The sequence below is a fragment of the Molossus molossus genome, unplaced genomic scaffold (assembly GCF_014108415.1).
Source record: "Molossus molossus isolate mMolMol1 unplaced genomic scaffold, mMolMol1.p scaffold_m16_p_7, whole genome shotgun sequence".
Lineage (NCBI taxonomy): Eukaryota > Metazoa > Chordata > Mammalia > Chiroptera > Molossidae > Molossus > Molossus molossus.
In genome coordinates this window covers 6,345,065-6,372,788 of record NW_023425401.1, presented here as the reverse complement: position 1 = coordinate 6,372,788, position 27,724 = coordinate 6,345,065, and the positions used below count along the sequence as shown (strand labels likewise).

At 46.6% G+C, this 27,724-nt stretch overlaps 1 protein-coding gene across 1 annotated transcript; it reads left to right on the top strand.

The window, feature by feature from the left end:
* On the top strand, positions 1-27,644 carry GPR141 (G protein-coupled receptor 141). The gene is made up of 2 exons (XM_036246848.1): positions 1-226; positions 25,782-27,644. Exons 1-2 carry the CDS (start codon positions 19-21, stop codon positions 26,702-26,704), a joined length of 1,131 nt encoding a protein of 376 aa, XP_036102741.1. The 5' UTR covers positions 1-18; the 3' UTR covers positions 26,705-27,644.
* The last annotated feature ends 80 nt before the right edge of the window (positions 27,645-27,724 follow it).

The following is a 27,724-nucleotide window of genomic DNA, read 5'->3' as shown; positions in this document are numbered from 1 at the left end:
AATGCTCGTGAGTTTGAAATGGTTTTGAGGTTTTGTGGTTGCCGTCGATGCTCTGCGGAACTTGGAGCACCAGCTTCCTTGTGCTTGGGCCACGGGCCAGCCCTCGCGAGTACACGGAGACCATGCAAGGGCCCCGGCTGCCCTGCTCCTAGGAGAGCATCGGGCCTGGAAGTCGGGCAGGTGGCCCATCTCTGCACCTCCCCACCGAGATTTCTGGCTTTCCCAGGTAAGTGCGGAAGGCTTGGGGTGGGTCACGATAGTGGACATTGCACCTGAACGGAGCGTGTTGAACTGGCCTGTGCGGTTCTAACTCAGAATCTCCACGCAGTCTTGCTGTGAAAAGAACCTATTTTCTCTGCTCACACTCCTGTGGAGAGCGTGGTCTGACTCCTCTCGTGTAGTGCGCACAGCTGTGCAGGTGAGGCCCGGTTTTCACGAGTGGCTCAGTATGGACAGAGTGGTTTTAGAATCTGTCAAAGAGAAAGGACTCTGGCTGAACGTTTACAGAGGTCTCTGGTGCTGCCTTTCTGTGTTGTTCAGATGTTTATCGTGTAAGTGGTGTATTTTTCCATTATGAAGAATCTTCAGACTCTGTGACTGATATTGTCATGTGCGGTTTGAAACCTTTCTAGCCCTAATCAATAGAGGGGGAAACAAAAAATCAACAGCAATCAGTGACTTTGAAATTTCTAAAAGAAATATATTCAAAATAACACATATAAATATCTTCATTATTTTTTTAATCATCTTTTTTATCCTCACCCAAGGACATTTTCCCATTTTTTGTTCAGATAGAGTGAGAGGGAGAGAGAGAGAGAGAGAAACATTGATGTGAAAGAGACACATCGAGTGGTGCCACCCGCACGACCCAACCAAGGCCGGGGACAAATTGCAACCGAGGTACGTGCCCTTAGCGGGAACCGAACCTGGGTCTCTCTGGACCACAGGCTGATGCTCTAACCGCTGAGCCAAACCGGCCAGGGCTAAATATCATTATTGTAATTCTTTTCCTTCCATTTTTACTACAGGACAGGAGGAATCTGCAAATAACTTTAAAATCACATAATTGAAAGTTAAGAACATCTAATAATTTCAAATGAAGTTTTGGTTTTTTTTTTTACCTGTATTTCCTTTGTATCAGAAGTGCCGCTGTTCGAGCAAGGGCTGGAACAGGATGCCAAGTGCAGAAACAAGTCGGGGTGCACAGCAGGGTCTGGGAGCTGGGAGAAACAAGTCGGGGTGCACAGCAGGGTCTGAGAGCTGGGAGAAACAAGTCAGGGTGCACAGTAGGGTCTGGGAGCTGGGAGAAACAAGTCGGGGTACACAGCAGGGTCTGGGAGCTGGGAGAAACAAGTTGGGGTGCACAGCAGGGTCTGGGAGCTGGGTTGTGCTTCTTTCATGCGTGTAATATGATTTTGTTCTCTGAATTTCAACTTCCTGCAACACTGCACAGTTATTTAGCCAATAAGTCGTTTATTTCGTACTACAGAGTTAAAACTCCATGCTTTCTTTTTCATTGGGTTTAACTCAGTCGGTCAGCATTTTAGTAGATCAGTTAGTACTGAGATCAGTGGATGAGGAATGAGGTGGTATGAATTCTAGAACTCTGTTTTCTAGTAATTGAGGGATCTGGACATGTTCTAATCAGTCTGGGCCAGGGATTGGGAAATTATTTCTACAAAAGGACTAGATAATGAATGTTTTAGGTTTTGTAGGCTAAGAGGTGGAATTGAATATACTATGCAGGTACTTAGCCGCAGAAAAACCTAAAAAATAAAATAAAATAAAATGTAACTATTTTAAAAGGTAATCGCCATTCTTACCTCACAGATGGGACGAAAATAAGAGATCAACCAGATTTGGCCTTAGTGCTATAATTTTCTAACCCCTGTTCAAGGCAATGATTTTAACACCTGTAAAATGGAAGATGTAGACTAGAGCATACGAACCCCAGAGGAGTTCATGGATGATATTTAGGGTAATTTACCAATCCCCTAAAGTTGTATACAAAAAGCTGTGTACGTAAATATGTGTTTTTCTAATGGGAAAAAAATGTCCACAAATTTTCAAAGTGGTCCCAAACCTAACTAAGGTCAAGGACCACAGGACTGGCTGATTAGTCAAGATGCTTTCCAAATCTAAAGTTCAGTGAACCTGCCCTGGCCGGTTTGGCTCCGTGGTTAGAGCGTCGGCCTGTGGTCCAGAGAGACCCGGGTTCGGTTCCTGCTAAGGGCATGTACCTCGGTTGCAGTTTGTCCCCGGCCCTTGTTGGGTCTTGAGCGTGGCAACCACTTGATGTGTCCCTTTCATGTCGACGTTTCTCTCTCTCTCCTTCTCTCTTCCTCCCACTCTACCTGAACAAGAAATAAAAAAATGTCCTTGGGTGAGGATAAAAATAAATAAATAAAATCCAGTGAGCCTACAAAAAGCCGCTTGCAGCGCTGTGAGAGGTGTTCGCACTTTATGACTAAAATAACCTCTCAAAACATTTTATTTTTATTTATTTATTTATTTTTTTATCCTCACCTGAGGACATTTTTCCATTTTTTGTTCAGGTAGAGTGGGGTGGGGAGAGAGAGGCAGGAGAGAGAGAGAGAAACATGGATGTGAAAGGGACACATCGAGTGGCTGCCACCCGCACAACCGACCAGGGCCGGGGACAAACTGCAACCGAGGTACATGCCCTTAGCGGGAACCGAACCCGGGTCTCTCCGGACCGCAGGCCGACGCTCTAACTGCTGAGCCAAACCGGCCAGGGCCTCAAAACATTTTGAAGAAGATTGGAATATGTGCAAATCCGTGACGTCTTCCATAGTAATGAACTTGAGAAAACTTCTGTAATTGGTCTAACATTTCTGAGATATTACTTTGCAAAGGGTCTTCAAATGTAGTATATGTGTTGTGTCAAAATATTTACCAAATATTCTTATCGTTCCCCTTGTTTTTGACGACAGTGGCGTTACTGGTGACCATCCTAATCAAACCATGTAAGCAGAGTCTCTGTCCTGCAAACAGGGTTTCCTTGAGGGCAGGCGCGTGTCCTTTCACGCTTGCCTTCTGAGCCAGTGCCTGGCGCATGCTCCGTCTCCACCTCGCTGGGGCAGATGAGTGAGTGGGCTGAACACACAGAGGGATGAAAAGCTGAAGACACCACCTTTGCGATCATTCGCACTGGGTACTGAAGGCTTAGAACCCAAATGCCCTGTGATCGGTGGTCGTCAAGTCCAAAGATCACTTCTCTTCTCAGCTTTGGACATAACTGATTCCAAATTACTTGGTCAACTAGAAATTGCAGTTCCTGGGGATTAAGTTATTTTTTTAAGAGTGAAATTTGTTGAATTTAATTCACCGGGAAGAGAGAAATGCTTCTTTTTTTCTTTTTTTTTTTATCCTCACCCGAGGACATTTTTTTGTTTTTTGTTCAGATAGAGTGGGAGGTAGAGAGAAGAAGAAAAAGAGAGAGAGAGAGAGAGAGAGAGAGAGAGAGAGAGAAACATCGACGTGAAGGGACACATCGAGTGGTTGCCACACGCACGACCCAACCAGGGCCGGGGACAAACTGCAACCAAAGTGCATGCCCTTAGTGGGAACCGAACCCGGGTCTTTCTGGACCGCAGGCCGGCGCTCTAACCGCTGAGCCAAACCAGCCAGGGAGAGAAACACTTGTTACAGACTGTCCAGTAACCTGGTCTCTGGGGTGGGGTGAATGCGGAGACCGTTCCGCACCCCAGCACTGGAAGGGCATCATAGGTCCAGCCTCAGCAACCAGCTCTGTGCAAAGATCCGTGTTTCAGCAGGGCACACAGTGCAATGTCCCAGCTGAAGGCAAAGGGCCGGCCACCCCGTCAGGCTGTCTCCCTTTGTGACGTGAGAGTAGCAGACACGTCGGTGATGTGAGGAGCTGAACTGCTCTAGCCACGTGGTCTCAGTTAAAAGGAATTTTCTATTAGAATCTCCCTTTGCCAGATGTGCAGAAAAAATCCACGCGTGCATGGGTAACTGGCTCATGTGTATTGTTTGACTTTAACTGTACAATCGAAGGTCACAGTGCTACTTTTTCATGCAAAATAAAACATGTAATTTATACAGTCGTTTTTTCTGTACACCCAGCTTCCACATATTTCGATGGGCAAGCCCACTAGGCATATTCTCTCTCCTAAGAGTCCAGCCCGTGTTCTTCCCCCGACAAAGCTTAGTTGAAAACCCACCGGCCCCGGGAAGTCTCTGACTCACTCGGTCGAGGTCCTCCCTTTTCCAGTCCCGCTGGGCTTTGTCCCCGCAGCTTATACTCCGAACAAACGTGGACCCCGAGGCCCGGAACCGTGTCGTTGTGCTGGGATTCACCCCTCAGAGCTCCACTTGACAACTTGAGGGCAATAACTCTCACGATTCACTTGTGACTTAGAGAGAAAAAATAAGTCCTCCACACGGAACACGGCAGAGAGTCCCTTTCCTTCTCCAACCTCTTGGTACATACTACGTTGTGCATCATAGGGTAATAAGTATGGATAAGTAGCAATTAAGAAACGGCAGTCGCTTGTGCTTTTCGTGTGTTTGAAAGGGTTGCCATGAGGGGGGTTTGATAAGCACTGTGACAGTTCAGCTCAGCTGCCCCCCCTTTACCTCCCCGCCACCTCCAGCTGCCAGATGTAGAAAATGACAAAAACACAGGACTCCCAATGCAGATTTCAATAAACAGTAAATAGTATTTTTCAGTATAAGTACATCCCAAATATTGAAAGGGATACTTACATTAAAAAAAGTATTTGTTGCCCTAGCCAGTTTGGCTCCGTGGTTAGAGTGTCCGTCCACAGTTCGAAGAGTCCCGGGTTCAGGTTCGGCCAAGGGCACATACCTGATTGTGGTCCATCCCCAGCCCCTCCCTCCCTCCCTCTCTCCCTCCCTCCTTCCCTTCCTACTTTCCTTCCTTGTTTTAGTTCTTTTAAAAAATGAATTGGACTTGCTCCCCTCCCCCCATTTCATTTTATCCCTTTCCTATGTTGGAAGATAGGCATTTTGTTTTATTCTTTTAGTGCTTTCAAAGAAATATGAACTTCCATATTTATTTAAGAACCCTGAAGTTAAGCAATGTCTTACTTTCTTCCCAAACAATACACAGATCTTAGAACATGTTGACCCCTCCCTTGTTAATACGATATTGTTGCCTAGTATTTGAGTGTTGTTCTGTCGTTTGGCCCAATAAATTAGATGTTAGTAATAGTATTGTTTTATAGTGAATCTATTTAGATTTATCCATATGTTTACAGTATCTTTCACATTTTTTCCTTTGTTACCTAGGCATTTCTTCATATATAACTTTCCTTTTCCCTTAAATACATCCTCTACATGTTTGTTTAGTAGGGAGTGATTGGTGTGACTCCTTTTAATGTTTGTTTGTACAAAGGCTCTTCATTGTGCCCGTGTTCTCAAAAGGTAATTTTGTCATGTACACTTTGTAGGACGATGGTTATTTTGACTCATTGTTTTTAAGATAGTGCCCAGCTGGACTCTGGCCTCACTGCTGTCTGAGGAAGCCGTCTGTCTGTGTAAGCGTCCCTGTTTAGGTGGCGGGTCTTCCCCGGGAGCTGCCTGTACGTGGGCACCCCACCGGCTCCTCTGGGGGCAGCCTCACTGTGCCTGGGTGTGGGCTTCTGTCCCTCCTTCCTGCTCCCAGTGCTGGGACTTGACGCACCTGATGGTTGGTGTTGTTCCTCTGTTCTGGAAAGTTCTCAGCGCTCATCTCTCAGGACTTCACCTTTCCTTGGCTCTCTCTGCCGTGTGCTCTGGGACAAATCTAACGGCCACGTCACTTCCATGTGTCCGTTCCCTTGCCAGGCCCACGGCACAGGGTGGAGAGCAGAGCTGGGTCGGCTGTCCTGGCTGCAGTTACTTCACCTCCCGCCAGCGGCTTCCTCATCTCCAAAATGGGGAAGCAGCCGTTTCTACTTTGTGAAATTGTCGGGAGGATTTCAGAGAAATTATACGTAAAATGCTAAGAAGGGCGTCCCGGTGTTCGCTCTCAGTATTTTTCTTTCTTGGCTGCAGTGGAGCAAACTTTTCTTGCCTATGATACAGTTCATCAAGTTTTATCTTCTTTGTCTTATATGTCTCTTGAGATTCTGGTTCTACTGACATGTTTTTCATTTTCAAAGGTAGAATTCTGGTTATTTTTCAAACTGGCTGGTCAATATTGGATTCACTAAATATTCCTTTATTTTCTTAGATACTTACATTTTCGATGGCACTTTCTCCTGCCGGGTCCCCGGAACCCTGGGCCATTTTGGGAATTGCTTACATCAGCCTCTCCTTGAGGTGCTGGGAGAACGTTGAGGGAAGGGACCGAGCGAGTTCTCCAGCTTGATAAACCTGATTTGATACATGGTGATGGGAGGAGACTTGACTTGGGGTGGTGAACACACAATACAATATACAGATATGTGTTATAGAATTGTATACTGTAAAATAATTGGTTAATAGTCTTATGAATCAATGTAACCCTTATAAATTCAATTTAAAAAAATGAGAAAAAATCTGAAAAAAAACCCCACAAACAAACAAACAAGAAAACCCTGATTTGAAATGACCATGAGGTGAGGGCCTGATTGAAAATAAACCAAACCCTGGGGCTGGGAATCCAATCTGAGAGTGAGACAGTGATTTTCATTCACAAATGCCCATTGGAAATATTTGGAGAGCGTTAAAAAATATGGAACCCTCGGCCCCTTCCCAGAAGTGGAAGCCACGCACTGTTGTTTTCCAAAGCTTCCAGGCAGTTCTACCCTGTAGCTGGCATAGACCTATCAGCCAGAGGATCATGAAAACACTTGAAACCATTCCAGGTGTTCCAAACAGACAGGAATTTAATGCAGGAGCTCAGAGGCTGCGACACCGTTGGAAGGGCCATCAGGGCAGCTGGTGCCTTTTCTTTTATCTTTTTTTTTTTTTTTGGTAGGGGTGGGGGAAGAGCAGAAAGCACAGAAACCTCCAGAAACAACCGCTGAGGATGGCAGCCATTTATGCTCAAGGAGCGTGGTCCACAGGAACCCTGACCCCTCCTCCACTGTCTGCACAGGAGAAGTGATGCTGTGTGTTCAGTGTCACCTTCAGGCTATCACTGGGACATCTCTTATTATCAGTGCAGCTTCCACTCAGCTCTGTGGCCAGGGAGTCTAGAGGATGGTCCAAATCTGTTAATAGATCGAGAATCACTGGTTTAGAATGAGTGACCTTCCAAATTCAGAGCACAGAGGGGCTCCAGCCTATCAGCATCTCTGAACGTCCGTGTGCTGTACCAGCACTTATCCAGATACAAGAAGGCTTGAGGTTAAGTCTCCCAGTGGGCAGGACTTTTCCCGATCCCCCAGATTTCTGTAAGTACCAAGAGGAAGTGAGGATATCTTTTTCCCCACTATGGTGCCTTTAATTTTTCTGGCAGTGCTAAGGAACTCACAAATGAGTGGCAAAAAGAATCCATAGGAAGAATCTTGGTCAAACAAATGAAAGGCTACACTTGGCAGAGACCCCACGAAACTTGGTATTCCAGGGGTGAGGTCGGATGATGGGTGCCGTGACAAGTCAGCTACAGAAGCGGAAAATGTGTCTCATCCCGAAGCTCATGTTCTTTGTTCTTCATGCCATTGCTTCTTTATAAGCAAGTGACAGGGTGAATTGTGCCGGTTTGGGGTTTGTTTTTTCACATAAAGCATGACTGACCGTCAGCCTCTGCAGAGAGACTGGGCATGGATGAAGGAAAACAAGAGAAGCCCCTTCTCACATGGGTGGCTGTCCCCCTGGCAACCACCCACCTGGCGTGTTCCCTGCTTCTCAGTCAGTCCCATGGCCTCTTCCTCTTCCCCTTTTTCTCCTCTGCTCCCCCAGCCTTCTCCTCTTCTTCTTTTCTCTACCTTCTTCCTGTTCAAGTGTTTGGTAGTGGAGCAGGGCTGAGATGTGGTCAGATCTGTGTGGGGTTTCTCAGGGGCGGGTAACCTCAGCCTCGGTGCCCAGGAGAAAATAGCACCCTAGGGGCACACAGCCATACCCCAAACCTTCCAGACCTTTTCCTGTCATAATATCGAAGGTTTACTGGCTGCTAAGAGGCTCCTAAGTGTCCTGAATGTACTGCTTAGAACCAAGTGGCACATATTGAGTGCCTTAGTGTGATATCAGCACTAACATTTTCACAACCTTACAAAGCCGATAATCTTGTTGTCCCTGTTTATAGATGAGGAAACTCTAGACTTACAGAAATCAAATCATTTATTTGCTCAATTCCAAGTAGCTAACACTTAGATCAAGGGGTAAGCATCCCTCTGTGTTCTGTGTTTTCCTGATTACAATGTGTTTAATGCCTCTAGACCTGGCATTATAGTTTAAGAAGGACATTGGCAAACAAGAGTGTCCAGAGTCGGGCCATATGAGAAAGTGCTGGAAATTATACTGTCTTTATCACCCCCACCAATGATGAGCATCTAAGAAGTGCCATCTCTTGCCCTGGCCGGTTTGGCTCAGCGGTTAGAGCATCAGCCTGCGGTCCCGAGAGACCCGGGTTCGGTTCCCACTAAGGGCATGTACCTCGGTTGCAGTTTGTCCCCGGCGCTGGCTGGTCATGCGGGTGGCAGCCACTCAATGTGTCCCTTCACGTCGATGTTTCTCTCTCTCTCTCTCTTCCTCTCTCTCCCTCCCACTCTACCTGAACAAAAAAAAAAATGGAAAAAATGTCCTCGGTTGAGGATAAAAAAAAAAAGAAGTGCCATCTCTCTTCCAAGGCCCATGGTATGTTTTATGTAGATTATCTGCCTGCAAGTAAAACACTTAGTACAACAACTTTTTGAAATGTGTAACATTATAATCATCTAATTGCAGAGGAGGAAAAGGAAGTAGAGAGAAACTAACTATGTAACTTTCCCAAGATGTTCCAGGTAGTGAATGATACAGGCAGGACTCCAGTGCCAATACTCCTACACTCTGCTGGAAACATTAGTTACAAGAACAGATGGCAGCCCAGCCGGTGTGGCTCAGTGGTTGAGCGTTGCCCCATGCACCAAGAAGTCACGGTTCAATTCCCAGTCAGGGCACATGCCCCAGTTTCGGGCTTGATCCCCAGTAGGGAGCATGCAGGAGGCAGCCAACTGACGTTTCTCTCTCATTGATGTTTCTACGTCTCTCTCCCTCTCCCTTCCTCTCTCAAAAATCAACAAAAACATATTGTGTTTTTAAAAAGAGAAAAGATGGCAGAGAAAAGAGAGCACATAGGAATATTTAGCTGATGAAGAAATATCACTTAGGAAAAAACATTTACATTGATATACTTTCAAGAACAGAACTATAGATACTTCATAGAATTCCAAAATGGTGGCAGAGTGAATGGAAGCTACAAAGGCCATCTCCCAGGACCAAACTGGAATTCCAACTAAAATAAAGACAAATCGTCAGGAAAAAGCAACAGAAAAGAAGCTTGTGAGGATCAGATAAGCAGGGACACTGACTCAGTCCTGGTAGGATTGCAGAGGCGCGAGAGGGGGGCTGGGAGCTAAGACTCCCAGTACGTTGTTAAATAAGAGTGGTGAAAGTGGGCATCCCTGTCTTGTTCCTGTTCTTAAGAGAAATGCTTTCAGTTTCTGCCCATTGAGTATAATATTGGCTGTAGGTCTTTCATATATGGCCTTTATTATGTCAAGATATGATCCCTCTATTCCCACATTGCTGAGCGTTTTTATCAGAAATGGGTGCTGGATTTTGTTGAAGGATTTTTCAGCATCTATTGATATGATCATGTGGTTTTTCTTCATTTTATTTATATGGTTATTACATTCATTGATTTGTGAATATTGTACCAGCCTTGCATCCCCGGGATGAATCCCACTTGGTCATGGTGAATAATTTTTTTGATGTATTGCTGGATCCGATTTGCTAGTATTTTGTTCAGGATTTTGGCATCTATGTTCATCAGGGATATTGGCCTGTAGTTTTCTTTCTTTGCAGTGTCTTTTTCTGGTATTGGAATTAGAATTATGCTGGCATCATAAAATGAATTTGGAAGTCTTCCTTCTTCTTGAATTTTTTGAAATAGTTTGAGGAGAATGGGTGTTAGTTCTTTTTTGAATGTTCAGTAAAACTCCCCCATGAAAGCATCCAGGCCTGGGCTTTTGTTTGCTGGGAGAGACTTGATTACCTCTTTAATTTCCTTAGTTGTTATTGGTCTGTTCAAGTTTTCTATCTCTTCCCAGTCCAGTTTTGGGAGACTACTGTTTCTAGAAATCTGTCCATTTTGCTTTGATTGTCGAATTTGTTGCCATATAATTGTTCATAGTAGTTGTTAACGATGTTTTGTATTTCTGTGGTGTCAGTTGTTACTTCTCCTCTTTCATTTCTGATTTTGTGTATTTGGGTTCTCTTTCTTTGTTTCTTGGTGAGTCTAGCTAAGGGTCCATCAATCTTGTTTATCTTTTTGAAAAACCAGCTCTTTGTTTCATTGATCCTTTGAATTGTCTTTTTGGTCTCTATGTCATTTATTTCTGCTCTGATCTTTATTATTTCCTTCCTTCTACTTGCTCTGGGGTTTTCTTTTTGTTTGCTTTCTAGTTCTTTAAGTTGTGAGGTTAGATAGTCAATTAGAAATTTTTCTTGTTTCTTGAGGTAGGCCTGTATGATGTGAACTTCTCTCTCAGAACTGTTTTCGCTGCCTCCCATAGATTTTGTGTTGTTGTGTGTTCATTTTCATTGGTTTCCAGGAAGTTTTTAATTTCTTCCTTGATCTCCTCGGTAACCCATTCATTGTTTAATAACATGCTTTTTAGCCTTCATGTGTTCAAATGTCTTTGCATGTTCTTGTTGCAGTTGACTTCTAGTTTCCTGCCATTGTGACCTGAGAAGATGCTTGATATAATGTCAATCTTCTTGAGCTTGTAGAAATTTAGTTTTTGTCCTAACATGTGGTCTATCTTTGAGAATGTCCCATGTGCACTTGAGAAGAATGTGAATTCTCTAGTTTTGGGGTGTAATTCTCTGTAGATATCTATTAAATCCATTTGTTCTAGTGCTTCATTTAGAGTCTCTGTTTCCTTGCTAATTTTTGTCTAAAGGATCTATCCAGTGATATCAGCAGGGTGTTGAAGTCCCCTGCTATGATTATATTGCTGTCAATTTCTCCTTTGAAGTCCTCCAGCAGATTTTTAATATATTTTTGTGCTCCTGTATTGGGTGCATATATGTTTACCAAGGTTATATCTTCCTTTTGGATAGATCCTTTCAATATTATGTAGTGGCCTTCTTTGTCTGTAGTTATGGCCTTCCTTTTGAAATGTATTTTATCAGATATGAGTATTGCTACCCCAGCTTTTTTTCCTTTCTGTTTGCTTGGAAGATTTTTTTTCCATCCCTTCACTTTCAACCTATGTGAGTCTTTTGTTGTGAGATGGGTCTCTTGTAAACAACATATAGATGAGTCATGCTTTTTTATCCAATCAGCTACTCTGTGTCTTTTTATCAGAGCATTCAATTTATTTGCATTTAAGGTGATTATTGATATGCACTTATTTATTGTCATTTTTGTTTAGTTTGGTTATATTTTTCTTCCTATTTCTTCTACTAATTATAGCAGTTGTTTTAACATTTCTTGCAGTGCTGGTTTGGTGATAATATATTCCCTTAGTTTTTTTTTTTGTCCAATCAGAAAGAATATATGTACCCCCATGTTTATAGCAGCACTATTTACAATAGCTATGATCTGGAAACGGCCCAAGTGCCCATCAGTAGATGAATGGATAAAAAAGCTGTGGTACATATACACAATGGAGTACTATGCAACTGTAAGAAAGAAAGATCTCTTATCCTTTGAGACGACATGGAGGGAACTGGAAAGTAGTATCCTAAGTGAAACAAGCCAACCAGAAAAAAGCAAATACTACATGATCTCACTTATTTGTGGAATATAATGAACATAACAGTCTGAGGAACAGGGTAGACCCAGAGACGTGGAAGTAGGGTACAGACTGACAACCCTCAGAGGAGGAGGTGGTGGGGAGAGGGAAGTGATAAACCACAGAACTTATATGTATGTACGCATAACCAATGGACATGGACAACAAACTGGGGATGGGGTGGGGGAAATAGGGAGGAGGGTGTCAATGGGGTAAAAAAGGAGAAATATCTGTAACAAAAATAAAATTAAAAAATTAATACTTAATGCAATCTTTGGTGATATGCAGCCTTACCCAATTAAAAAACAAACAAACAAACAGAACTATAGGGTGGGGTGGTTGTAGGGAGGCAGATTTCTGTACAATATAACACAGAGCTTTTCATCAATTATTGTTGTACCACAGACTGCCTAGCCAAACAAGAATGTGGATTCTGTCGTGCTGGACGTGTCTGGATTCAAAAGAAATTTTCTAAATTGAGAACATTGGCCACATGTGTGACCGCTTAGATAACATAGGACCTTTAAGGTGCTTTGGATCTAAAAGTTAGCTCACTGGGAGCATCCCACCAGCCCAGAAGATTTAAGGAGATCATTTTTAAGCGGCAATATGGAAGCATGATGGGGGGGGGGGGGGTTTGAATCCAGGTAAAGAACCAATATAGTTGGGGGACTGAGCTCTGAATCTAGTGTCTGATTCTGTGCACATTTCTTTCAAACTGTCCCCTGACAAATTGCTTGGCAAAATCTCTGCCCCAAACAGTCTGTGTTCTAATGAAGAAGAGTGTTGCTGTTCTCCTGACTTTATTTTTGTACAAGGCAGACACATTCCTTGCCCCGGGGTTTACTGTGAGCTCTGACAGGGCGGTCACAAAGGGACGTGCTGTTTGCAGGGAGTGGCGGAAGCTAAAGCTGACGTGGCAACAGACCTGGGGACATGGGACACGAAGGATGTGTGAGGAGCACAGCTTGCAGGAAAGGCGCTCGTGGCCCTGGGAAAGGCAGGTCCCTGTGGGAAACGGCGAGGGAGGCATGCGCAGGCCACTGAGCCCATCCAGACAGGGTCCTCTCCTTGCATAACCATTGACTTCATTGTGCAAGGGGACTCGAGCAGCCACCAGATGTCAGAGCCAAAAGGCCTTACTTCAAACACCCAAGGACAGAGAGGTGACTTGATCAAAGTCATCTAAACTCGAAACTCTCAAATTTTAATACGGCCCAAAACTGCCTAGAGAACTTGTTGAAACACTGAGCCTCAGAGATTCAGACGCAAGCGGTCTGAGTGGGGCCCGGTGATGACGATGCCTCCCTGCACTGACCACCGACCTTGAGAGGCACTGACCACCAACCTTGAGTGGCACTGAGCTCATTTCCTGATAAACAACCACAGTGAGCTGGTCTCAGCCACAGCCCTTGAGGTGCAGACGCATGCACTTTTAACTACCTGGAAACAGACGCCGGAGAGACCAAGTCAGGAGGTGCAGACAGACACATTGTGGGCTGGCTGAGGCTACCTGCCTAGTGTGATTCATGCAGATGGGGCTGCCTCCCAAATCTACAGGGCATCTTCAGCTTTTCATAACAGATTCATTCCATGAAGTTCATTCGTACTTTACAAAAATCAGGTCTACAACAAATCCTCTCTCTTCTAGCATAGCTAAGCCATTGATCTCCGTTTAAGCCAATTTCAAACACCACCAGGAAACTTTATGTCAGTCTCATAACTGCAGGTCATTTCTCTGAAATCCCACAGCTTCTCTCTCTATCCCTCCTTGGCCCCGAATCCTTCCTACAGAACATGTTCAGATGTTTTTAACAGGGAGTAATCTAGCAAACAGGCCTAGCAGAGAGACAAATTTTCAACTCCGGGTGAAAGAGCACGCTGATGCACCCCAACAGCAGCCAGAACGTCAGAGATGCAGAGCCTCCGCCCTCTGTGTGTAAAAGTAGAGGACAATTAGCTGAATGGGCAGGAGATGCCTTCACTGTGGAAAACTCCGGAATCTCAGCCCAAGGGCCACCCCTGGGACCTAAGAGCACCTAGAAGCCTTGTGACTCTCCCTTGAGGTCTGTGTTCTTCTCCTGTTTCTTACTTGTTAAGCAGCAAAACCTGAAATGCAAAGGACAGGTCCCAGGGAGACAGACTCTCTCCCAGAGAGAAGTCCCAAGGAAAGGGGCAGGGCACCGCTGAGGCACGGAGACCCTGCTGGCACTCTGGGGCACAAGGCAGGAGTGATTGTGTTCCCTTCTGGTCCCCTTCACAGCAGTGACTTCTTCACCTCCATACCCCGGGCTCGCCCTGATAGGCCTGTGCTGTTGAAGGGAGAGGGACCAAGCGTTCCTGCTGGGGTTCAGGGACTCGGGGTGCTCATGTGTGTACCTGTGGTGGGTGGTGAGAGCGGAGCTAAAGCGGATGCAAGAAACAAAGACAAAAAGAGTAATAAGGTGAGCACGTGTGCCTGTGTAGCATTTCTTTTGTCTGGACAACAGAAGCTAGACTGCCATCCCCCCCTCACACCACGGTTCCCCGCTTCTGGGGACGACATGTCAAGTCATGAACCAAAAGCCATTTCTTCTGAAAGCCAAGCTGATGCGGAAGAATGGCAAAGAGTGGCTGCCTCTCCGGTGCTGTGGTGGGCAGGACAGAGGCACGAAGAGTAAGCTTTGCTGTTGGTAAAGGGCGAGTTTCGTCAGATGGCTGGGGTGTGGTGCAGGGCCTGTTTGAATCTGAAAATGTCCACACACATCTGCTTAGTTCCGACATTACGGACCCAGAGGTTCTGCCGGTGCTTCTGCTGGTGATAATGCAAACACCCGAATTATAGCCGCCTGGATCCATAACACGCGACCACAAAGCAGGTGGCCGCGAATGTGTTCTCAGTTCCGGAGGCTAGAAGCCCAGCGGCACGGTGCCAGCAGGCCGTGCTCCCTCGGGAGGCGTGGCGGGGAAACCCTTCTGTCCCTTCCAGATTCCCGCTGGCCCCGGGTATTCCTTGGTGTACGACTGAATAACTCCAGTCTCTGCCTTCGTCTTCACATGGCTTTCTCCTTCTTGTCTGCATGTCTCTCCTTAGTGTGCTTTTTTTTTTTTTTTTTATCCTCATTCGAGGACATTTTTCCATTTTTGTACAGACAGAGTGGGAGGGAGATAGAGGAAGAGAGAGAGAGAGAAACATCGATGTGAAGGGACACATCGAGTGGCTGCCACCCGCACGACCAACCAGGGCCGGGGACAAACTGCAACCGAGGTATGTGCCCTTAGCGGTAACCGAACTCGGGTCTCTCCGGACCGCAGGCGGACGCTCTAACCGCTGAGCCAAACCGGCCAGGGCTTAGTGTGCCTTTTTAAAGGCCACTCGTCACTGGAGTTAGGGCCCACTTGGTCAGTCCAGGATGCTCTCATCTTGAGATCTCTATTTAATTATATCTACATTCTTTTTCCAAATAAGGTCACATTCACGGGTTTCTGGGATTAAGACTTGGACATACACCTTTGAGGGATGACCACCATTCAACCCCATGCACCACTGTGCTCAGAAAATATGGGAGAGGCAAGAAATTTCTGATCCCATTATATGCAGCAGTTGTAGCTATAAATAAACAAATGTAGACTATTAACAGCAACACTGGCATATCATGGAGATGAAAAGCACCATCCAGGGGAAACATATTTAAGCGAAGTCAGTAACACAGGTTTGAGGTCTCTAGTAAATACCTTTCCTCTGTTCAGTGCTGGAATGTATAGGTCCCAGTTCTGTGTGATTATTCTATTTTTAAGGGCCTTCAGGGTTGAGGTTAACTCCATAGCCAGAATCGAGAGCAGCTACTCATATTGGTATTTGGTAGCTTTAAGAAGCTGACAGGGTCCAGCTGGTGTGGCTCAGCGGTTGAACATCGACCCATGCACCAAGAGGTCGCTGGTTCGATTCCTGCTCAGGGCACATGCCCAGGTGGTGGACCTGATCCCCAGGGGGGGCATGCAGGAGGCAGCCAGTCGATGTTCTCTCTCATCTCCCTCTCCCTTCCTCTCTCTCTAAAATCAATAAAGGAAAAGAAGAAGAAGAAGCTGACGGGTCAACCAGAAGACCAGAAAGAAATGTTTTTGTCTCCTTGGTAATCAGAACCATCACAGAGTAGCCTGAGAGGAAATCTAGGTGAGCTAAGAGGTGGAGTAAGAGATGACCGCCAAAGCCAGGTTTTTGTTAAACTGTAAAATCTTAGAACCGGTCATCTTATTTGACCACCAGATTCAGTGATGAGGTTTCCTGTGCAACATCCTGCCAAGAGGTTGTCTGTGCTTGGATGTCTGGTGCCTCTTCCTACATCCATCATGAACGGTTAGTCGCTGCTCTGTCATTCTAAAACGTAGCTCACCCCGGGCTTAATCATGAGCAAACCAGTCCTCATCTCCTGTAGAGGGGCCAAGATGCTCCTAGCAACTTAGTTCCTCTTTTCGTTTTTTAATTTTTTTTTTTAATTGATTTGAGAGAGAGAGTAAGGGAGAGGGAGAAAGAGATAGAAACTTCGATGAGAGAGAACATTGACTGGCTGCCTACTGCATGCCCCCACTGGGGATCGGGCCCACAACCTGGGCATGTGTCCTGACGGGGAATCAAACCGGTGACCTCTTGGTGCATGGGTCAATGCTCAACCATTGAGCCACACCAGCTGGGCTAGTTCCTCTTTTCAAAGAGATTGAAACGTACCCTTTGCCACGTATATCTGATCATCACAAGACTAAAGTCTCTAATCCTAGAGTTCACCTGCACATGGTTAAAATGTCAAGTTCAGTGGCAGCTGCACAGCTGATTATATTGGGCTCCAAGAAGGAGGCCAGCGACCTATCCAGAGCTGTCTTTAGATGTGAAGGGAAGACGTGTTTGGACGGGAGAAGACCTACAGGATGTCTGGACGCGTCTTCTTTCACTGTTGTAGCTGAGGGCTGTGAGGGTGGCATAGGCTTAGGGGAGACAAGTTACTTGTGGGTAGTATTTTACCACAGCCCCTGGTTTGGCTCATTTCAGAATTCTGCTCATAAGAACAGTGAGCAAAGATTGCTGGATGATCGGAGTCATTTGGATAGAGTATTAAAAACAGGCTGCTTGATAGGGATAGCTAAAATTAGAAAGCAGGAATAAAAAGTTTACTTGCAATAAATATTTTACATTTAGATCTGTCCACGTAAAGCAGTTTGGCTCTATAAGTCCACATGCACAAGTGTGTCATGTCCTACAAACACTCTTGCCCTGGAAACCACCTTCGGAAGATTATCCAAAATAATAAAAGTGCTTAGAGCACTCAATTTCTATCATAGAGTTATTCATGACAACAGTAAGTTAGAAACACCCCATGCTGAAAATCTGGTTAAATACTGTTGGCGATGTCCACCTGGTGGGATATTACATAGTCATTTAATAGTAGAGAAGCTTTTAAGACTAAACACTTCGATATATTGCTAGTGAAAATCGGGCTGATCGGTGAGGTGCGATGTAACTGTAACCATTTCACCAAAGCAGATGCACAGAAACGTACTAGCAGAGAAAATATTGTCCGGCCGGTGTGGCTCAGTGGTTGAGTGTTGACCCCATGCACCAAGAGGTCGTCAGTTTGATTCCCGGGCAGGGCACATGCCCAGGTTGTGGGCCTGATCCCCAGTGGGGGGCGTGCAGGAGGCGGCCAGTGGATGTTCTCTCTCATCGATGTTTCTCTCTCTCTCTCCCTCCCACTTCATCTCTCTCTAAAATCAATAAAGGAAAAAAAAATTTTTTTAAAGAAAATATACTGAAATACTTAGGGAAACAATTCTGTTTATCTTCTAATTTTTCTTTAACGTAATCGCCTCTTTTTGTGTGTGTGTGATTTAAAAAAAAAAAATGACTGCGAGAAGAGAAGGAAATGAAACCCTGGTGTTATTCTGATAAAAAGAAGAGAATAAAGATGAACATTGGGATAAACGCGAGAAACAGCCCCAGCGGCGCGGACAGGAAGCCCTCTGCAGTGACATTGTCGCTGAGGCCGACCCGGCGTGAACCACGTGAGAGGGACATGGGAAAACGGCCTTCTCGGGTGCCACCCTCTCCTCACCCTCAGCGCGGGGCTGGGAGGAAGCGTGGCCGGGCCCTGCTGTCTGCCTGGCCCCCTGACGTCCTTTTCTGTCGTTTGGTGTCGGGAGGTTGAGGAGGCCAGACTGCGAGGTGGCGAGAAACCGCTGCAGCTCCGGGCAGCCAGGAGTTCCAGGGTTACAGGCCCACGGACTTGCCATTGCCTGAGAGCAAAGCGCCATCCTTGGGGAACGAGGTATTTCTTTTTTAAAATATGGTTTGTTTGTTTGTTTTAGTTGCTTTGAGAGAGGGGAACAGGAGAGAAAGAGAGAGAGAGAGACAGAGACAAAGAAACATTGATGAGAAACATCAATTGCTACATCCTCATGCCCCCCACTGGGGATCGAGCCTGAAACTTGGGCATGTGTCCTGACCAGGAATCGAACGGGTGACCTCTTGGTGCCTGGGACGACGCTCAACCCCTGAGCCACACCGGCTGGGTCCTCAGACATTTATTTGAAGCCAGATTTCCAGTGAGGAGATGGGGAACATGGGCGGGTCAGAATTGGCAGCACATTCTAATACCTACAGATCTGTGCAAAACTCTCCCCTGAAGTGGCAAGACTGCAGACTGCTCCTTACCTTAGAGAAAGCAGGTGCTCAGTAGTGCGCCAAGGTGGCTTCTGGGGGTGGTGTGGCTCACGCTGCAGGGACACAGTCTGTGAGTTTCAACCTTACGTGGCCCCAACTTCAGCCGTAAAGCTGGGGACAAGGTTTGACTCCCCAGGTGACTACGGAGATAATAGCTCAAACCCACAAAGCTGGTCAGCTCGCACTCAGTTTGGTGATGGGTGAGCCTGCGGCTCTAACTGTCCTTGAAATGGCCTCAGCCAGCGGGGTTGACAGCGTCCGCTGAAGACCCAGGAGCACCCTGCCCGACTTCAGAGGGAGGACGACTCTGAGAGCACAGACACGGAGAGAAAGGAAGGGGCTCTTTTGTATGTGACTTGGGCCTAAATCGCTCTAAGGATTTCTTTGGAACGGACACCCCCGTTTTGTTGTTTTCCACGCTGCTTCCAATATTGTCAGATTTTTAAAAGCTGCCCGGAGGCGGTCCTTTCTGCGAAGCTGTCGTTTTGGGGCCTTTTTCTGAAAGTATTTTGGGTAGAATATTGCTCAGTTTTCCTGGGGAAGTGAATGATCCTATTTGTTCTCAACAAACACAACAGCGTATAATTTGCTCTAAGGCATCTCAAAGGCAGGGAAGCCATTTGTCTGACAACCTGTGATCACTGTTCTGCGTCTTCTAGTCCTGGCTGGCGACTCCTCCTGGCTCCTAACGGGCATCCTTGCGGAGGTGCCGGGCTGGGCCTCCAGCAGGGCTCTGCCTCGGGGGAGCTGCCTCACCTCCTCTGGAGGGCCCCGTGCCGCTGGGGACAGGTGTGGACTGGGATGGCCCGAGGCTCCGCTGCTGTCCACTGGGGACAGGTGTGGACTGGGATGGCCCGAGGTTCCACCGCTGTCCGCTGGGGACAGGTGTGGACTGGGATGGCCCGAGGCTCCGCCGCTGTCCGCTGGGGACAGGTGTGGACTGGGATGGCCCGAGGCTCCGCCGCTGTCCGCTGGGGACAGGTGTGGACTGGGATGGCCCGAGGCTCCGCCGCTGTCCGCTGGGGACAGGTGTGGACTGGGATGGCCCGAGGCTCCGCTGCTGTCCGCTGGGGACAGGTGTGGACTGGGATGGCCCGAGGCTCCGCTGGGGACAGGTGTGGACTGGGATGGCCCGAGGCTCCGCTGCTGTCCGCTGGGGAGAGGTGTGGACTGGGATGGCCCGAGGCTCCGCTGCTGTCCGCTGGGGACAGGTGTGGACTGGGATTGCCCGAGGTTCCGCTGCTGTCCGCTGGGGACAGGTGTGGACTGGGATGGCCCGAGGCTCCGCTGCTGTCCGCTGGGGACAGGTGTGGACTGGGATGGCCCGAGGCTCCGCTGCTGTCCGCTGGGGAGAGGTGTGGACTGGGATGGCCCGAGGCTCCGCTGCTGTCCGCTGGGGACAGGTGTGGACTGGGATTGCCCGAGGTTCCGCTGCTGTCCGCTGGGGACAGGTGTGGACTGGGATGGCCCGAGGCTCCGCTGCTGTCCGCTGGGGACAGGTGTGGACTGGGATGGCCCGAGGCTCCGCTGCTGTCCGCTGGGGACAGGTGTGGACTGGGATTGCCCGAGGCTCCGCTGCTGTCCGCTGGGGACAGGTGTGGACTGGGATTGCCCGAGGCTCCGCTGCTGTCCGCTGGGGACAGGTGTGGACTGGGATGGCCCGAGGCTCCGCTGCTGTCCGCTGGGGACAGGTGTGGACTGGGATGGCCCGAGGCTCCGCTGCTGTCCGCTGGGGACAGGTGTGGACTGGGATGGCCCGAGGCTCCGCTGCTGTCCGCCGTGTAAGGCAGTGGAGGTGCCTGCGTGGGCTGCAGTGCCCCCCTCAGTGGAAGTGGTGTGTTGGACCCAGCGGTCTCTAGGTTTCCTTCTGGTGCTGAGATTCTGTGATGTCTTTCTGATCCCTGGCACAAGTGTTCCTTTGGCCCTGGAGACACAGTGGTGACTCCCATGGCTCTCGTGGCTTTGTTTCTGGGGTGAGGGTGGGTATGGGGGTCCCAGGGGAAAGTGAGGTGAGGCTGCCAAGCTCTCCGGAGAAATGACGGGGCCAGGGTGTTCTGTCCTTTCGGATGATCGGGGCGGGGATGTGCCCACAGGCCCACCGGTTCCGAGTGCGGCAGGGTGAGTAACCTCAGGGCCGGAGTGGGAGGAAAGGGGCATGAAATAAGGTCGTCAGGACCAGGACTTTTGCCCTGAGTCTGGCCAGGTCACCCGAAGCCCCCAGTTCCCGGCACCCTGGCCACCGAGCCGCTGACCAGGGTCTGGGAGCTGTGCTTCCCTGCTCGGCTCCCCTGATTCTCCGTCTCAGCTCTTCACTCCTGTCGCTAAGGGTCCCGCTCTTCGTCCTCCTCCCGGAGGTCAGTTCAGACCGTGCTTTTCTGTCCCTCTCTCTACATGATGGCCTTCTTGAGATGCGATCCATATGCACTGTTTTACAGCGTACAATTCAGTGGTTTTTGGTATACTCGCAGAGGTGTGTAAAATTTCTCGTTTCTGTACGTGAACAAAATATATAGTTTATATCGATTATGATTTCAGATATGTCTGGACTTATTGTTTTCTTTTGAAATTTGGCCATTTACCATGTTTTCTTGTTTGTTTCCTGTTTATTTTTCTTCCTGCCTTTGCTTGGATTTGCTGAGTTTACTGTGTTCGATCTTCCTTCTTGTCATGTGTAAGCCAGACTGACTTCTGTTCACCAAGTGACCATTCTTGAATGTTCATCAAGAGTTCAGAATCATATTTGTTTGGTTTCTCTACAGTTAAATGCTATCTCCCCATTAAGACAAAAATCTTAACATACAAATTCTCCCTTTTGTTTTTGTTGAGCCCATTGGGGACTGTCGTTTATGTGGGCATTTTAGAGGTGCCCTTCACTGGTATTTTGGTTCACTGTGTTTTTGGTATCCCACACACCCAGTTTCATTTTGCTGGAACAGAAACCAGTAATTCAGGGAGGATTTGAGAGAGGTGAACTTTCTAGAGTGTTGACGTATCAGAAAATGACTTTCCTCTTCTCTCCCCCTTGAATGCTAGTTTGGCTGAAAGCAGAATTCTAAATTCAAAATCACCTTTCAAGACCATTAAGCCCCCCACCCCCTCCCCTAGTATTCAACATGTCAAAAGTCTGATGCCAAATTATTTCTAATTTTTTTTATAGATGATCTTTTTTGTTTTGTTTTGTTTTTTTCTCTCTGGGGACTTTTATTTTTTCCCCATTTTCTGTTCAGATAGAGTGGGAGGGAGAGAGAGAGAGAAACATCGATGTGAAAGGGACACATCAAGTGGTCGCCACCCGCACGACCCAACCAGGGCCGGGGACAAACTGCAACCGAGGTACATGCCCTTAGTGGGAACCGAACCTGTGTCTCTCTGGACCACAGGCGGATGCTCCAACCGCTGAGCCAAACTGGCCATGGCCTCTCTAGGGCCTTTTAAGATGTGTGGTTTCATTGATTCAGCTGTTATTTATTAAGAAGCTGTTCTGTGCAAAGCACTGTTCCAGGTGCTGGAGGTAAAGAGGTGAACAAAACAGAATCCCTTGTCCCCAGGGAGCTTGAATTCCAGCGAAAGGGGCAAGAAAGCACACAGTGTGCCGGTGGCAGATGCAGTGGGGGGAGCGGAGCAGGCCAGGGTGCGGTTGCTGGTAGAAGAGGCCCCGTGCGGATGCTGTAGCTACGGAGGCTGGGGAAGGAAGGGCGGGAATGACCTTTGGCCAGCGATGTGAAGAAGGCGAAGGAGCAAGCTGGGTGGGTATCTGGGGGAAGAGAGAGTACTCCTAAAGAGGAAACATCCTGTGCAAAGGCCCTGCGGTGGGAACATGCGAGGGCTGTTTGAGGAAAAGCAAAGAGGTATGTTTAGTTGGAATATACCAATAAAAGGGAGAGTTGTGGGAGATAAGATCTAAGAGAGAACGACGTTTGCATCGATTTTTACAACTGCATTAGGTTCTGTGAGACAGAGGAAACATAATTTGTCCCTGGTCAGTCTTGTTTGGAAGGCAGAGTGTAACTGGGAGCTGCGGTCTGTGTGATCCATGCCGGAGCAGAGGCGCGCACGGTGTGTCCCGTGAGGCCAAGCAGGACGAGCACACAGTCCGAACCGAGAGTGCAGGTGAGAAAAGGCCTCCTGGAGAAAAAGGATGCCTGTTGATTCTTGAAGGAGAAATAGGAATTAACCAGGTAATTCTGGTAGCTGCAGGCAACAGAACCTACTTTGGCTGACTTAAGTAGACAGTGTTTATTAAAAGGTAAATAGCTTATGGGATATCTTGAAATGTCTGGGAACCAGGTTTGTTGCTACAAAGCCATGATCCATGTAATCAGGGGAAAATGTCGAACGCCATGAGGTTGATAACCGGCCTCGTGGACTCTCAGTACAGCTCCTGAAACCATGAGCACCAGTGCTGGGTCCTAGTGCCCCAGAGAAGCGAACATTTCCGTGCTGCCTCGCCAAGTGGTCTAACCTCTCCACCCGTCGACATCCCTCCTCTGCCTCACATGAGTGCCACAGACTAGCAAAAACTAGGTCACATGCACGTAAAAGTTCTGTGCAGAAAGGGTTAGAAAAGACGTCAAATGAGCTACTACTACACAGGGTCTGCGGTAGCCAAGCGAAGAAGAGCTGCTCTCGATATATCGGCGCACGGCCATGAGGAGAGCCAGTTCTTCTGGCCTCTGTCCTTCTTAAGAGACACAGACGTGCTTCTCCAGGATGCACAAGAAGGAGCTGTGTGTGTGTGTGTGTGTGTGTGTGTGTGTGTGTGACTTTGGAGACCTTGGTCAAGTTACTTAACCTGTCTAGGGCTCAGTTTCTTCATCTGAAACTCGATGTGGTAATGCATACACAACACACAGACGGTAAATGAGTCTACGTATAGGCAAGCATTCATGCAGTACTGGACACACAGAAGTCATGTAATGTGGGCTTCTTGTGTTTGAAAGAGAGAGATCATGGCAGTTTATAAGAAAGAAGGAGGGCTTGAGACAGATAATATGTGGTGGATTTTACTGTCTTTCCAGAGTTGGTCCCTCTAGGTCAATAGCCGAAGGAAATGATGAGCAAAACCGATGGGGGGACATTGTCTTTGATTCAGATACGAACACAGTATAATTTCATGTTTACTTGATGGAACCACTTTTCTCCAGGGAAAAACAAAAGGCAAGTACAGAGATTACACATCACATAGACCAGGTGTAACAGTAGGCAGTCTTTTAAGTGGGTCACATAGAAATTCTGCTCCATGCCCATGAAAGCAGAAGCTATCTGGGGTCAGGTTATCATCATCATCATCATTTTAAATTAGTTTTATCAAGGTCTAAGCTATATGTAAGGAAACTGACCAATTTTAAGAGTAACCTCGATGAGCTTTGACAAATAACTACGATGTGATCACGTGATGGAAAACATCTACCACCCCAGAAGGTCCCCCATGCCTGTTTGAAGTCAATACCTTGCCCTGCTACCTGGACTACATTGATATTTCTTTCATTCATTTCTTTCATTTTTAGACATTTCCTTCCTAATTGTCTCCTTCTTATGAAATCTTCATACCACAGATAGGCTGTATGTCTATTTACGTAGAATATGTATATGTGTGTTTTCTACATAAAAAGTAAGATTTTTCACACCTCAACAACAAACTTTTGCCCCCTGCAGGGCAATATTGAGAATGCACGATTTAGGAAGGCACTTTTGCCATTTGTCAGTATTGTGTGGATCCGTGGTTGGTTCATTTTCATCGCTGGGTAATTTTGGTTGTATAAAAAGACATTCAAGAAATGAATAAGAATAATTGTAAATGTGTTACAGAGGTCGGGTATTGAGTGCATAATTTAACTACTATTCTTAAGATTTGATCTGCATTTTCCCTGGTGTCAGTAAACAGAACTCGAATCACATAAATGCTCGTCAGAAATCTGAGAGTAACTGAGACCCTCTTCCCCTCATTTCTTCATATACGTCCATCAAATTCCGTCAAGTTCACCTCTACAGCTGTTCTCGAATCTGGTCTCAAGGGATCAGATTTTGCCGTAACCCAGAACATTCTAAACATGTAAGGATTTTTATTCTTATCTTAAAAAATAGGAAACCATTGAAGGAATTCAAATAAGAAAGTGAAATGACTTAACTATTGTAATTAAAAGATGACTAAATATTTTATTTAGTAAATAATAAATTAGAAAGTGGATAATGAATTACAAGGGACCAAGACTGTATAGGGAAAGGGTCTTTCAGGGGTCCCAAGGAGAAATAACAGTGGTTCGCTTGTGAGTCTGAGGTTGGGGCGTGGGAAAATTGGGAGACATGCTGTGGGCCCCTGAAGAGAACTCAGTCAAAGCCCTAATGCTGGGTGATGTTATAACTGTGATGAGAAAGTCAAATGTATCTTCTATTACTTTCTGCTGCCTTGACTTAGGCAATTATTTTTTGGCCAAGTTAATCAATATTTTATTTATTTATTTATTTATTTATTTATTTATTTATTCTCACCCGAGGACATTTTTGCAATTATATTCAGATAGAGCGGGAGGGAGAGAGAGGGGAAGAGAGAGAGAGAAACATCGATGTCTCACACGACCCCAACTGGGGCAAGGACAAACTGCAACCGAGGTACGGGGCCTCAGCGGGAACTGAACCCAGGACTCTTTGGTCTGCAGGCCGATGCTCTAACCGCTGAGCCAAACAAGCCAGGGAGAGTAATCGATATTTTAAATGAATTAAGTATAAATATTCTTGGATCGTTTGCTGACAAGTTGGAAGGAATTAGAGCATAAGAATCATACTTTAAAGAAAAAGATATTTTGTGTACTTAATGGAGTCACTCAACTTTCCATCATCTTATGATTTTGTCAGTGGCAGCCACAGAGCTGGTGTCCACGTTTTAGCATCAGATAGTGCACAGCCAGTTTCATGCAGAAATGTCTTGACTGTGGACTTAAATACATGTCTCTGGGGACCTCTGCATGAGGTCCTTCAAAGATTAAGGATCAGTGACTTACTGTGTTTTCAGTCTAGAGCATACAGGCATATATTCGACATAGTCTTCATTCTTAAGGCACATAAAGCTTATGTCATGTCAACTGATAAATGACACTGTCACGTGGCCAGTGCTGGGGAGGTCCGGACAAATGTCAGGAAGTTTGTCAGTTACACTGGTGCTTCGTCTCTTCCAGGTGACTTCCGAAGTATGGCCGCCCACAGCAGCTCCCCCTGCGAACCTGTACTGACACCGTACCTAACCAGTCTCTACAGCACAGTGCTCATCGGAGGGCTGGTGGGCATCATCTCCATCTTGTTCCTGCTGGTGAACATGAACACCCGGTCTGTGACCACCATGGCTGTCGTTAACCTGGTGGTGGTCCACAGTGTCTTCCTGCTGACAGTGCCTTTCCGCTTGACCTACCTCATCCAGCACACCTGGCCGTTTGGACTGACCTTCTGTAAGTTTGTGAGCGCCATGGTGCACATCCACATGTACCTCACCTTCCTGTTCTACATGGTGATCCTGGTCATCAGGTACCTCATCTTCTTCAAGTGCAGGGACAGAGTGGAGTTCTACAGGAAGCTGCATGCCGTGGCTGCCAGCGCCGGCCTGTGGCTGCTGGTGATTGTCATCATGGTGCCCCTGATCGCTTCTCATTATGGGACTCACCAGGAATATGACAATAAGACCTGTTTCACGTTCCACAAAGAGCTTATGCATCCGGAAGTGCAGGTCATCAACTATCTGATCGTCACGGCGGTCATCACCACCACGCTGGTCCTCTTGGTCTTCCAGGTCTTCATCATTGTGTCGATGATGCGGAAGCTGCGCCACTCCGTGCTGTCCCACCAGGAGTTCTGGGCCCAGCTGAAAAACCTATTTTTTATAGGGATCATCGTTATTTGCTTCCTTCCCTACCAGTTATTTAGGATCTATTACCTGCACACAGTGGCCCACTCAACAGGCTGTAACAACAGAGTTGTATTTTATAATGAAATCTTCTTGAGTGTCACGGCGATTAGCTGCTTTGATTTGCTGCTCTTCGTTCTTGGGGGAAGCCATTGGTTTAAGCAAAAGATAATTGACCTGTGGAACTGCCTTCTGTGCCGTTAGCCACAAAATACAGTATTCAGATGTACTTCCTTTATAGTGGGAGTGAAAATGGGTAGAAGGAGGTAGGAAGGCTATTTTATTACTCGATTAAAACCATACCTTGATGCAGCCAAACAAAAGGACAATAAATGTCAGCATTCATTCCAGTCCTTATTCAGTCCCTACCATCTGTAAGTGATGCCCATGCAGAGCCTAGTGAGGTCCAGTCCACCTGCAGTGTGCAATGTCTCCTCGGCCCGTCCAAGTATCATGGGTCTAATGATTTCTGAGTTTTACCAGTTTATTTCCGTTTTCCTCAGTCTGAAACATGGTTTTTTCTTAGGTTTTGAACAGGACTCAGCACTGTAGCTGGTTCTTTTCTTTCCACGTAAAACCATAGTCAAGTTCCTTCTGGCTATGATTCAGCTCCAAAGCACCAACTCTACTTTGCTAACTAGATAAGATGCCCATTCGACTCACACCTTGACCAAAAAAAATAAAAACAGATAAGGGGGGAGGCCTGTAGGGAACTTTTCTAGATGATCATAACTTTGGTAGGAAGTCACTTATCTAGAAGTCCAGAGGAAGTGAACTCCTGGCCTTCTGTCTAACAAGGTTACTGAGATTTATCCCCTAAAAGGCCAAGTTTAAGGACTTAGACTCCCACAATATCTCAAAAGTCATCTAAAAACTTACTAAATATATCTAAATAATGATGAGAGTGTAACTTAGAGAATATTCCTGACCAATATACTGCTAGAGGTTAACGTGTGTTCCCAAGGGAAGTGATTACATTTTTTCCCTTTTCTGTTTTTGAAGAATTTATTGAAGTCTTGGTCCACAGCTAATTTAAATTTTCCTTGGAGACAGAATGCTGTACTGAAATCTTTGAGTTCTCTTCAACCCATAAAAGTATGGATCTTTAAATATATGAAAACAATATTCTTTTTAAAAATATATATTTATATTGATTTTTTAGAGAGAGAAGAAAGGAGAGAGAGAAACATCGATTGGCTGCCTCCTGCATGGCCCCTACTGGGA